This window comes from Cicer arietinum, chromosome 3 (assembly GCF_000331145.2).
Source record: "Cicer arietinum cultivar CDC Frontier isolate Library 1 chromosome 3, Cicar.CDCFrontier_v2.0, whole genome shotgun sequence".
Classification (NCBI taxonomy): domain Eukaryota; kingdom Viridiplantae; phylum Streptophyta; class Magnoliopsida; order Fabales; family Fabaceae; genus Cicer; species Cicer arietinum.
The window spans coordinates 32,745,290-32,758,138 of NC_021162.2; the positions used below are offsets into that span (position 1 = coordinate 32,745,290).

The following is a 12,849-nucleotide window of genomic DNA, read 5'->3' on the forward strand; positions in this document are numbered from 1 at the left end:
TTGATCTAATTATTTGCTATACGATTGCTACTTGATTTATTTAGATACATTCTATGACTTTTGATACATCTTTAAGAACTGTTAAAGAATCAATTTTTTTAAAATCTTTTATTACGAAAAGATTTTATATTCATATTTTATGGTTGTTAATTTATTATTTGGTTTAATTTTGTTGTGGGATGAACTGACCCCTTACACCAATATTTAGGTACTAATGATATCAAAATTCGTATGAATGATGTTTGATTGGTGCACGCGCGTGGGAAAATGAGACCTTTACTTTAAAAATAATATTTTGTATTACTAAAAATTTTGTCGTACATTGTAAAGTTATTTACTTTTCCTTATTGACTTTTAATAGAAATGTGGAAGTGGGATTTCATTTGCTGGTAAATAATTGAATGTAATTAATTTCAGTCAACCTTGCTTATTTTGAATTTCAATTAAAGAGACTTTATTTTATTTTGGAGCATAAGTGAATATTGATCTAATATCTGGAATATTAATTTTGCAAATAAATGAATAAATAATATTTTAGTAAATTGCATTACATTCTTTTACAAAAAAAATATCAAGTCATTTTCTGACGCATCTTTAAATTATTACATGATGAACTACTTCAAAAAAAAATTATAGTTATTTCTAAAAGAAAACTAATATTTTTAAGTAATTTTTGGATCAAAAAATTTGGGGCGTTACAGTCTTTCAAGAGATTCTATTCTTATCACCAAAACTTTCAAAGTACATGTTTTCAAATTCTCCTCCATAATCATTGTTACATTCTTAATACCCTTTTCATTCATTACTTGTTTGCTAAATGTGATAAACACTTTGTAGGATTCATCTTTACTTCTTAAGAATTTTACCCATGTCCATTTAATGTAATGATCTACGATAACAATGCAATATTTCTTTTCACTTAGAGAGCCTACTTTCACTAGTTCAAATAGATCTATATGTAAGTGCCCAATGGGCTTTGAGGTAGAGACTGAGTTCTTAAGGGTAAAGGAGTTCTTTGTTTGTTTTCCCTTTTGACAAGCTTCACACATAATTTAAGTTTTGTAACTAAGCTTAGGTAGACCTTTGACTAGTTGAAGTTTATTCAGTTTTGAAAATAATCTACAGTTTGCATGACCTGACCTTTTGTTCCAAATTAGTTTCTCTTTATTTACTGACACAAGATACTTAACCTCCTGTTTCTCTAGACTAAATAGATTTATCTTATCAATGTTGTTTGGCCGTTGACTTGTAAATAGTACAAATCCATCATTTTCACTTATTCTTGCATGTTTTTTGATTAAATATAATATCATAATTATTATCACTTAATTGACTAATACTTAATAAATTATGCTTAAGGCCTTGAACAAACAAGAAATCTTTAATAGAATGGGAAATAGCATCACCAAATGTACCTTGACCAATGATCTGGCATTTTTGCTTTCCTCCAAAAGTCACTGTGCCTCATTTTTCTCAATGTTAGTTCTTGGAACATAGAATTTTATCCCGTTATGTGCCTCGAGCATCTAATGTCCAAGTAGCATGATTGGTGTTTTAACTTGATTCCTTAGGACATCTGCAAGATATACAATTTTGTTCTTAGTTACCCAAATTTGGTTGGGTTCTGGTCTGTTAGTCTTTAAAGGTTTCTTGTCTTTCCTTTTATTTAACATGTGATAAGATAATTTGGAGTGACCTTTCTTAGAGCAAAAATTACACAAGGTATCAGAGGGAATATTTAGTTATAGTTTCTTCAAATCCTATATATTTTTTATCCTTTCTATTAACTTTATCAATCATCGAAGCATACTTGCTTCTTTCCATACCATTAGCAAGAAAATATTGAAATACTTCTTCATGCTTATCTGAGTTATAAGTGGTATTTTCAATTGATGTTGAGATGTAATGGACATGTTTGTATACCCGACCTACAAACTTGAGGAGGACTATCTTGGATGAGGCCCACAAAAGCATGTTGAGTATTCACCCTGGTACCACCAAAATGTATAAAGACCTTAAGCATAAGTTTTGGTGGTCGAGAATGAAGAAGTAAGTAGAAGAATAGGTGGCTTCACGTTTGACTTGTCAGAAAGCTAAGGTAGAGCATCAGAGGTGACGACTCTTCATCATATGCATATTTTTCATTGATTTTAGTCTTATTTATCTTTAACCATTAGTTAATTTAATGAGTTATTTGATATATTTTGTTAATTTTAGTTCTTTGATTTAATGAAATGTTTATGTTCTTATTTTCTTGATTAAGTAGAGATTTTTCGTAGTTTTGCGTTGTTACTTTGTTTTAGTGCAATGCTGAGTTTTGGTGAGAAATCAACATGACCTATGGGGAGTATTTCAGCCATATCTAGAGTTGTAGATGTCCAACTAGAGTCAAACAAAGTGCAAATGAAATCTATGATCCATTGCTACAACGTTAATGATGACACCAGGACCCAATATAGACTTAAAAGAGGCGAAATATGCAGAAAACGTCAAACAAAAGAAGTTGTGCGCCTGAAGCGCAACAGCTGCGCCTGGGGAGCATTTCCACCCTTTTGATTCTGCCGAGGCGCGCCTGAAGCACAAATTCCGCACTTGGGCCGCATCGCAGGTGGCTGAATGTTTAAAAATGCATTTTTTCCCACTTTTTAGGGGTCTTATTTACTATTGGAAAGTTGGGAGACTTGTGCCATAGCAGAGAAACTCAAAGACGGCCGTTTCTAACACCATTGGAGCAGTTTTCTCAAGAATCATTCATGAATCTTCCTTGTAATTCTTCTCTAATGTCTATCTTTTATATCTCTGTCATGAGTAACTAAACTCTATTTGTTAGGGATGAGTGTTACAAGATGAAACCCTTATTTTTTCTGATTTGAATTTTATTTATATGAATGAGTTTATAAAATAATTTTTCTCATCTATGTGCTTAATGCTTTTTATTTCTTGATCAACATTAAAATGTTCTACGATTCGTATTTTGAAACGGAAGTGGAATTTATGAATACTTGAGATGAGAAATTCATGAATTTGTAGTCTAGGGATAGATGCAGGTCATGAAACAAATTAAATTAGTTGCAGAGACAATAGTTTAAAAAGAGAATTCCTGTACAGTAATGCTTAATTCTAATCTTAATTCTAGTAAAGACTTATGGACTACTTTGGAATTAAAGGTTTTGTCACTAAGACATTAGGGCAAGAATAATAAAGAGAATTCGATAATAATTCAATAAAGGAATTCAATAATTAGGATCAAATTAGACATCGAGGTTGGATTCGAAGTGCAACTCATCCCTGATATTTTTCTTATTATAAAGGATCAATTTTATTATTGTTGTTAATTTCAAATATTATTTCAATCAATTCGAAAACTTTTTGTTCAATTTTAGTTATTAAATACATTTTGATAGTAAAACGCAATTCTTGAGTTCGACACTCGGTATTACCGTTTTATTATTACTTGCAACGATTTAGTACACTTGCTGAAATGCTATCAAGTTTTTGGCGCTGTTGTCGGGGATTGCCATCTAACTATTGAATTATAATTTAGCTACTTAATTGAAATTGTTTGCTCTGCAATAAGATTTGTGTTTTTGTTTTGAAAAAAAAAATGTTTTTCTTTCATGTTCTATTTTTATTTGTTGAACTTGCTAATGTCGTGTGCTAGTGGTTTGTCTCTTCTTTGTTTGAGATAACTATTCGTTGTAGAGCATGGAAGATTGTAATGATGATATTCTACTACAATTATATGAAGAGTGTGATACTTGTCTTATTCTGGTATATGTCGCATAATTGAGAGACAAATCTTGAGAGATACATTTTTAAAATATAACCCTCAGATTGGGCCTCTTAGGTGTGACTTTTGCGAAGGAATACATAGGAATGGAACTTGTCCTGATTACTATGTACAACCACTAGAATATGAAGATCTATTGGTCATCGAAGCATATGACGATGAATGTTATATTAAAAAGATCGATTGGGAACAAATTCTACATCCTAAAATTCTATCCAAAGAATCATATGACACAAACTTTAACATCAAGGACGTTTTGGTTGAATTCGTGAAGAATAACATGGTTTCAATTGAATGATTCGAAAGTCAATGTGAGAGGTTATTTGAGCAAGTGGCTAAGTTTGAAAAGATGGAGGAGAAGTTGAAGATTGAAGATGACTTCATTGTTGTGCTAGAAGACGATAAGCAAGAGGAGAACACGATCAAGGAAAATAAAAAAGAAGAGATTAATGAAGTTTGAGTTTCAATATTTGCCTTGTTAATTAGTGTCCAATTGAAAAGGACATGAAAGCAACATCATTTTTTTCTCAAGATCATGGAATTTCTACCAAACAAAAATAAGAAGAAGGATGATGTGTTCTTCCTGTCATATAATACACCTTGATAATGTTTGAGGCGTCAAGCTAATGACTTTAAAGAAGCGCTTCATGAGAGGCAACTCATAGGTAGAGGTAACTTTTATTTTTGCAATCTTACTTTTTTATTTGAATTTGTTTCTTTTTAATTGTGTGTAAATGTGCACTATGATGAAGATTTTTTAAAAACTTGAAGCTAGTCTTAAACTATTTATTTCAGATTTTGAAATTTAAACTTTATTTCTTTGCTTATATCATTGCTCAATTCAATAAGTTTCACTAATGCATGCATTGTTGATTACTCATTGGTTGTCGAAGTATCACTTGCCATTTTTTTAATAAAAAAACTAAATAAATTTTATAGTGGCATGTTTGACATCATTTAGATAGTTCACACTCTCTCTTATTATCCTACCTGTGAGTTTTGAAGCTTAAACACTTTAATTATTTGTTGTGCGGTTATCCAAATATGTGTTTTTCAGAACTTGAACTAATTCTGACTTGCATCACTTGTAATTTATGCATACATTTAGGTAATTTTGTTTGGTCGTTTGAGCCTTTCTAACTATCCTATGCAAATTTAATCCTTTGCTAGCCCTTTGAGTCTTGCCCTTTTATTTCGGTTACTAGACATATTACAAGTCAAAAACCTGACTTTAATTAAATCACCTTACTTGGAGTTAGGTAGAAAAAACAAAAAGAAAAAACAAGGAAGAAAAAAAAATCAGTTTGTGTACTTTGATAAATAATATCTTCTTGGTTCTTTTGTGAATATTTGAGAATCTCCACAATGAAAAGGTGAAGAAAAATAAAAAGATGTAGAATAATTTGAAAATGTATGCCTAACTCCAAGTAGTAAAGCCTATTATCCCAAAATGTCATATCCTTACCTAAGCCCCATTACAACCTGAAAGTCCTCTAAAAGAATATGTGTTTACTGCATTGTGATTGCTAACTAGAACTTTTTCAAGCCTATGGTAGCGTGATGCAAATTCTAGGATTTGAGTGATAAATTCATAACCCTTGCTAAACACTTGAGAGAAATTTTGGTGAGATTGTGTGAAGAGATAGTTGAACTTGATGAATGAATGCTAAAGTGTACAAATTGTGTTATTTTTGTAAGCAACCATAGAGCATGATGAATGTAAGCAACCATGGAACTTTGAGAATTGAGAAATTGAGTTTAAATTTATTTTTAACTGTATCAAATCTGAAATTAATTGTTGCTTGGGGACAAGCATTAGATTAAGTTTGGGGTTGTGATGACTCTTCATCATATGATTATTTTTCATTGATTTTAGTCTTATTTATCTTTAACCATTAGTTAATTTAAGAAGCCAGGGGGACTACTAAGGCCATTAGATATACCAATATGGAAATGGGACAGTATATCCATGGATTTTGTGGTAGAATTGCATAATACTCAACATAAGTTTGACTCCATTTGGGTGATTGTCAACAGCTTGACTAAATCAGCCCATTTCATATCTGTGAGGACTACTTATGATGTGACTAAGCTTGCAGAGATCTACATTGTCGAGATTGTCATACTACATGGGGTATCCTCCAACATTGTGTTAGATTGAGATCAGAAGTTCATTTCTCGTTTGTGGGGAGCATTACATGAGGCGTTGGGTACTAAGTTGAGATTGAGTTCAGCCTATCACCCAAAAACCGATGGGCAAACAAAAAGAACTATTCAGACCTTGGAGGGTTTACTAAAAGCGTGTGTGTTAGATGAGCGAGGAAGTTGGGATAATATGTTGCCTCTCGTTGAGTTCACCTATAACAACAACTATTATGCGAGCATTAGGCTTGCACTGTACGAGGCTTCGTATGGGAATAAGTGTCAAACCCCCTTGTGTCGGTATAAGGATGGTGAGAACGTAATTGTGGAACCATAATTAGTACAACACACAACAAATAAAGTTCGTCTGATCCAAGAAAAGATTAAGACAACATAAAGCAGACAAAAAAAGTTATGCCGACCAACGGAGAAAACCGCTGGAGTTTAAAGAAGGTGAACATGTATTTTTGAGAGTGACAACTACTACTGAAGTTGGTAGGGAACTAAAGCTTAAGAAGCTAACTCCTAAATTTGTTGGTCCATACCAAATCCTCTGACGTGTGAGTCTCGTAGCTTATCAGGTTGCCTTGCCTTTGAGTTTGACCAAGCTGCATGACCTGTTCCATGTGTCACAACTGAGGAAGTACATGGTTGATGCTTCCCATATTTATCATGCCAGATGATATCCAGTTGAAGGAGAACTTTTCTTTGGTAGTTGCACCACTCAGCATTGGAGATAGGACTACTAAGCATCTACGAGGCAAGGACATCACCTTGGTCAAGGTGATTTGGGACCAAACGACGGGAGATGCAACTTAAGAATTGGAGAAAAAGATGAGAGAGCTCTACCCTAACATTTTTGTGTCTGACTAGTTTCAAAGACGAAACTATTTTTAAGGGGTGAGTATTGTAACTTTGTGGGGCTTAAAGCTTTGTATTAGGAAGAAAAAAGAACAAGATATGTTTTTTTCCCCACACAAATTATAGTTAGGTTGTTGGTTGGATGAATGAATTAACAATTGTGATTGCTTGTTTTTTGAAAGGAATAAATGTAGACTAATGAAACCCCAAACCTTTGCGTTGACTAAGACCTTGTATGTAACACCCCGTTTTTCAAAGCGAGGGTATATTTTTTTTTTCAAAAGAATTTAAAATAAAGCAGAGAAATAAATAAAGAAATGCCTTTGGATAAATAATTGAGTCATTATAATTTACAGGCAGCGGAAAAGTTACTCCAATTATAAATCCAGACCATTTACCCAACAACAAATGGTACATGTAACCCATCGAAAATAACATGTCAAGCTGACAATATTAGTATAGGTACAGTCTTCCATTTTAAAATAAATGCAATACAAAAGAAAGACATTTGTTCCCTCTGTGACAACCTAGTCTGATCATTTTACAAAATAACTAAACACCCTGACTGATCTCCACGCGCCCCGTGAGATCCCCCTATCGTAGCTGCAGTCAAGCGTTCCCATCTCCATTTTCGTCCGTAGGGTACGAACCGGTAAGATCGTCCTGACTCTCATCTGAGGGCAAAGCCCAGATTTCCACAATAATTGTAAAGGTCACCAACCGAAAATAACAGTTAACACATAACATTTAAGTTTTAAATGCTAAAATAACTTTTCAACTAAGCATGCACCTTAGCAGGATTTTCAATATGCGAAAAGTTCATACAATACTTTGCCAGTTAAAATGAAAGTAAAATGAGGTTCTCAATCCCCTAATTATAACATAACAAATCAAGACATGGATAGTTTCATGAGCAAACAATCATACAACTAAAACTGAGGATTTTCACTGAGCCAATCGATTAGGCAATCGATTGGGGTGAAGGATTTTGATGAAACAGAATCCTGGGCTGAAATCAATCGATTGGGAAATCGATTGAGTGAGTACTGAGCCCCTGACTTAATACCAATCGATTTCCAAATCGATTTCCTGAAGGTTTTTAGTGAAATTTTGAACTCTGGCTTGATTCAATCGATTGGGCAATCGATTGACAGGATAGCTGAGCCCCTGACTTAAGGGCCAATCGATTTCCAAATCGATTTGGTCGAATATGGATGAGTCCCTGACTTAGGCCCAATCGATTGGGCAATCGATTTCGTAAATGATTTTCGAAAAACTGATTACAAAATCGATTGGCTAATCGATTTTGTCCATTTGGCCAAGTCCCTGTTTACTATCCAATCGATTGGGAAATCGATTTACCTGTGTATTCTTTCAAAAATTCATAAACTAACTCAATCACATTCATGCATAATCCCAATTCTTAACACTTAACACTGATAACACAATTACTACGACATCATGGATTTCGAAATGGTATTGCAATCAAACATGTTATCACCAAATTCCAAAACATAACACTTAGCATTTATAACACATTACTACACAAACAAAATGAACCAACAGTTCACAAATCAACAGGGTGTAGTCTCTCGCGGACAAACACAATTCCCTCAGGAACGTAAGTCGTAAACGTACTACCTATCACGGGTCCGTACCGTTTACCGAGGTGCCACCTATCCCGGGTCAGCACAACTTACCAAAACATACACGAGTAAACGAGACATTAAGAGATTCCCCATTCTTAATTCTCATCTAACTTAAACCAGGGCGTAGTCTCTCACGGACAAACCCCTGCGCAGTCTCTCACGGACAAACGCAATTCCCGCAGGAACGTAAGTCGTAAACGTACTACCTATCACGGGTCCGTACTGTTTACCGAGGTGCCACCTATCCCGGGTCAGCACAACTTACCAAACACAATTCCCTCAGGAACGTAAGTCGTAAACGTACTACCTATCACGGGTCCGTACTGTTTACCGAGGTGCCACCCATCCCGGGTCAGCACGACTTACCAAACGTAAATCGTAAACGTACTGCCTATCACGGGCCCGTACTGTTTACCAAGGTGCCACCTATCCCGGGTCAGCACGATTTACCGAAACACACATAAAAAAGCGAGACATTAAGAGATTCCCCATTCTTAATTCTCATTTAACTTAACGATTTTCAAGACAAAACATTCAGTAAATAAGTCATTAAGAGATTCCCCATTCTTAATACTCATTTACTGAAACGATTTTCAAAAACGAACATTAAGTAACCGAGACATTAAGAGATTCCCCATTCTCAACGCCCAGTTAACTTAAACAATTTTCCAAACAAAATAATAAGTAACCGAGACATTAAGAGATTCCCCATTCTTAACGCCCAGTTAACTTAAACAATTTTCCAAACAAAATAATAAGTAACCGAGACATTAAGAGATTCCCCATTCTTAACGCCCAGTTAACTTAAACGGTTTTCAAAACAAAATGTTAAGTAACCGAGACATTAAGAGATTCCCCCTCCTTAACGTCCAGTTAACTTAAACGGTTTTCAAAACAAAATATTAAGTAACCGAGACATTAAGAGATTCCCCATTCTTAACGCCCAGTTAACTTAAACGATTTTTCTTTAAAACAAAATATTAAGTAACCGAGACATTAAGAGATTCCCCCTCCTTAACGTCCAGTTAACTTAAACGGTTTTCAAAACAAAATATTAAGTAACCGAGACATTAAGAGATTCCCCATTCTTAACGCCCAGTTAACTTAAACGATTTTTCTTTAAAACAAAATATTAAGTAACCGAGACATTAAGAGATTCCCCATTCTTAACGCCCAGTTAACTTAAACGATTTTTCTTTAAAACAAAATATTAAGTAACCGAGACATTAAGAGATTCCCCATTCTTAACGCCCAGTTAACTTAAACGATTTTTCACAAACAAACGCACATTAAGTAAACGAGACATTAAGAGATTCCCCATTCTTAACGCCCAGTTAACTTAAACGATTTTTCACAAACAAACGCACATTAAGTAAACGAGACATTAAGAGATTCCCCATTCTTAACGCCCAGTTAACTTAAACGATTTTTCACAAACAAACGCACATTAAGTAAACGAGACATTAAGAGATTCCCCATTCTTAATACTCATTTAACTTAATGGTTTTCAAATTTCACACAACACAAACTCAACAAATTCTCACATCAAAACATATCAATTCATTTATTCACAAATCCAACCATACACATATCAAATTTCATCAATATCAATTAAGAGCATGTCAAAAACAACGAACACAAATCAAAGCAACATAACACACAGATACATCAAATTTCATTTACTCATAATCACACACAATGACATTCAAATTCATTTACCACGAAACATTCATCAATATAAACAAAACCTAACTCTAAGGTTGTTACCCATAACGCACTAGTTTGGTTTTTCCCCAAATCGATACATTTAACCCTAACAAATTCCTTCCCACACAACCACAGATAAGTCCCTAAATGCAAACTAGAAGTTTGGAAGGAGCCCTTACCTCAACGTTAGCTTTAACGCGCGTTTCCGGTACCGCGAGTAATTCCGGTAAAATCTCCGCTCGCAACGCCGCTTCCAAATTAGTGCACTAGCACCGTAGCACGGAGGTGAGCAACTTTCCCTTCTATCTCTTCGAGAAATGAGGTTTGGATCTAGAAGAAACGGAGAGTTTGTGTTCGGATCTGAAAAACCGTTTTTCTTCGTTTTCGAATCAAAGAGGAATAGTGGAGTTGCGAAAACCTTGATCTAACTCTCACCCAACCTTGGGTCACTAGCTTTGAAGAAAAGGAAGTAACGAAAACGAAAAATGGAGGAGGATGGAATTTTTGGTTTATGCTCGCGTGAGAAGTTCAGAGGAAGGAGATGGAAATTTGAAAATTTCCTTCCTTTGTTTTTCCTTTCTTCCTTTTTCCTTCCTTCCTTTATATACTATTTTCTTTTCCTTTTCCTTCCTTCTAGTTTTCCTTTCTTTTCCCCTCTAAACAAACATATATAAATATAATAAATATAACTTAACAAATATCTCAAAATCTAGATATTCATTAAATTACCGTTTCACCCGAAACGCCTTAAATTCTCCGTAAGGGATTTTCCGCAGTTAAATTCAATTTATTTATCGACGACAAATTCTAATTGGCATCGAAATATCTTTTTGATTATAAAACTCCAAAATATTATTAACTTTGGCTTAAAAGCCTCCGAGCCAAAATCCAAAATACACCAAAAATACATAAAGTGTACTTTAAAATTACGGGTCTTACATTGTAAATATGATGCAAGACATTGGACTTTTTTATCAAGTCTTCAACGGTCATAAAAAACTTGCCACATGGAAAGATCATCATAAGCCCTCTATAGAAGGCATCAAGCTATTCATCATCAGATACACAACACAATAGCATAAAAAGATCAAGTATCTCAAAGCTATCAAGAGCAATATCCATCCTCTCTTCATACTTTCTATAAATCTTACATTAGATCTTCCAAATATCCTTTTAGAAAGTATTTAAGAAAATAGAAACAATCTTACTCATATCACTTTGTAATTTCCAAGTAAGTTACACTTGGAAATAGTTGAAACTAGATTGTAAGTTTGGTGAAGCTAAAGAATACACAAAGTGCAATCATCCTCTGTGAGAAGTTGATTAGTTTGAACATTAGTGAAATCTCACAAGTGTGTGAGGACTGGACGTAGCCTTCATTGGGTGAACTAGTATAAAAGTTGCGTGTGTCATTCTTTACACTTACTCCTTATTTTGCTCAGCTCAAATTTAAAGGTTTAAATAACCATCCTCGAGTTAGCATCCTCTCTAAGAGGATAGTTTTTTTTAAACAAGAGAAAATTATTTTTAAACGGAAAAATTCCTATTCAACCCCCATTCTAGTGATATTTAGCTACATCAATTGGCATCGGAGCAAGGTTCTCTAGAAAAATACATCTAACTGTGTAAGAGAAAAAGATCCAAAGGAAAAATGTCGAAAGCTAAGTATATTCCTGAAGGAGGATCATCCAGCCGACCGCCCTATTTTGATGGAACAAATTACTACCACTGGAAAGGTAAGATGAGACTATTTCTCATACCACAAGACAACAATATGTGGTCTGTTGTTGAAAATGGGAATCACGTCATCAGAACCAACAACACACACGCAGCCTCCGGTGAGAAACCATAAGCACAGTGGACGGTAGATGAAAATGCAAAGGTATTCCTAAACTATAAAGCTCATTTATTTCTAACGTGTGCTTTGAGCAGGGAACGTATGATAAAGTTGAAGAGTGCAAAAACTCCAAGGAGCTCTGGGACACTCTAAGGATCCATCATGAAGGATCAAGTCACGTCAAAGAACCGATGATTGACATGGGAGTAAGAGATTTCGAACTATTCGAAATGAAGGAGGAGGAAACCATTGATGAAATGTTCTCAAGCTTAACAATCATATTAAACAACTTGAGATCTCTTAGAAAGGTATACTCAGTTCAAGAAAGGATAAGAAAAATCCTAAGAAGTTTACCAAAAGAATGGAGGCCAATGGTGACTGCAATTACAGAAGCAAGAGACTTGACCAACATGAAATTGGAAGATTTAGTTGGAACTCTAAGAGCTCATGAACCACTACTACTAGCTGACAAACCAAGCAAAAAAGGAAAAATGGTTGCTCTAAAAATAAGTCAAATATAAAGTTCATCCTCTAAGAAGACTGAAGATGTCATGAAAAAGGAAAGCTCAAAGTATCCTCTATCTGAGGAAGAGGATGAACTCGCTCTGATTCCAAAAGAATTCAGAGAATGATAAATCAAAGAGGACAAGATAGAAGATCTCCTCAAAAAAGAAAAAACTGACAAAATTCAGATTACTTGTTTTGGATGTAACAAGATGGGACACTATAAAACTAAGTGTCCTCTCAACAAAAGGAACTCAAGAAGATTTCCCTACAAAAACAAATCCATGATGATTACTTTGGATGACAGTGATGAGTCACCCTTTGAACAAGAGAAGGAAGAAGAGACCAACCTCTGCCTC

The 12,849-nt window shown here is 34.5% G+C and overlaps 1 protein-coding gene across 1 annotated transcript; it reads left to right on the forward strand.

The window, feature by feature from the left end:
• The first annotated feature begins 11,800 nt into the window (after positions 1–11,800).
• Positions 11,801–12,618, forward strand: LOC140919726 (uncharacterized). The gene is made up of 3 exons (XM_073366343.1): positions 11,801–11,953; positions 12,082–12,192; positions 12,547–12,618. Exons 1-3 carry the CDS (start codon positions 11,801–11,803, stop codon positions 12,616–12,618), a joined length of 336 nt encoding a protein of 111 aa, XP_073222444.1.
• Positions 12,619–12,849: the final 231 nt, after the last annotated feature.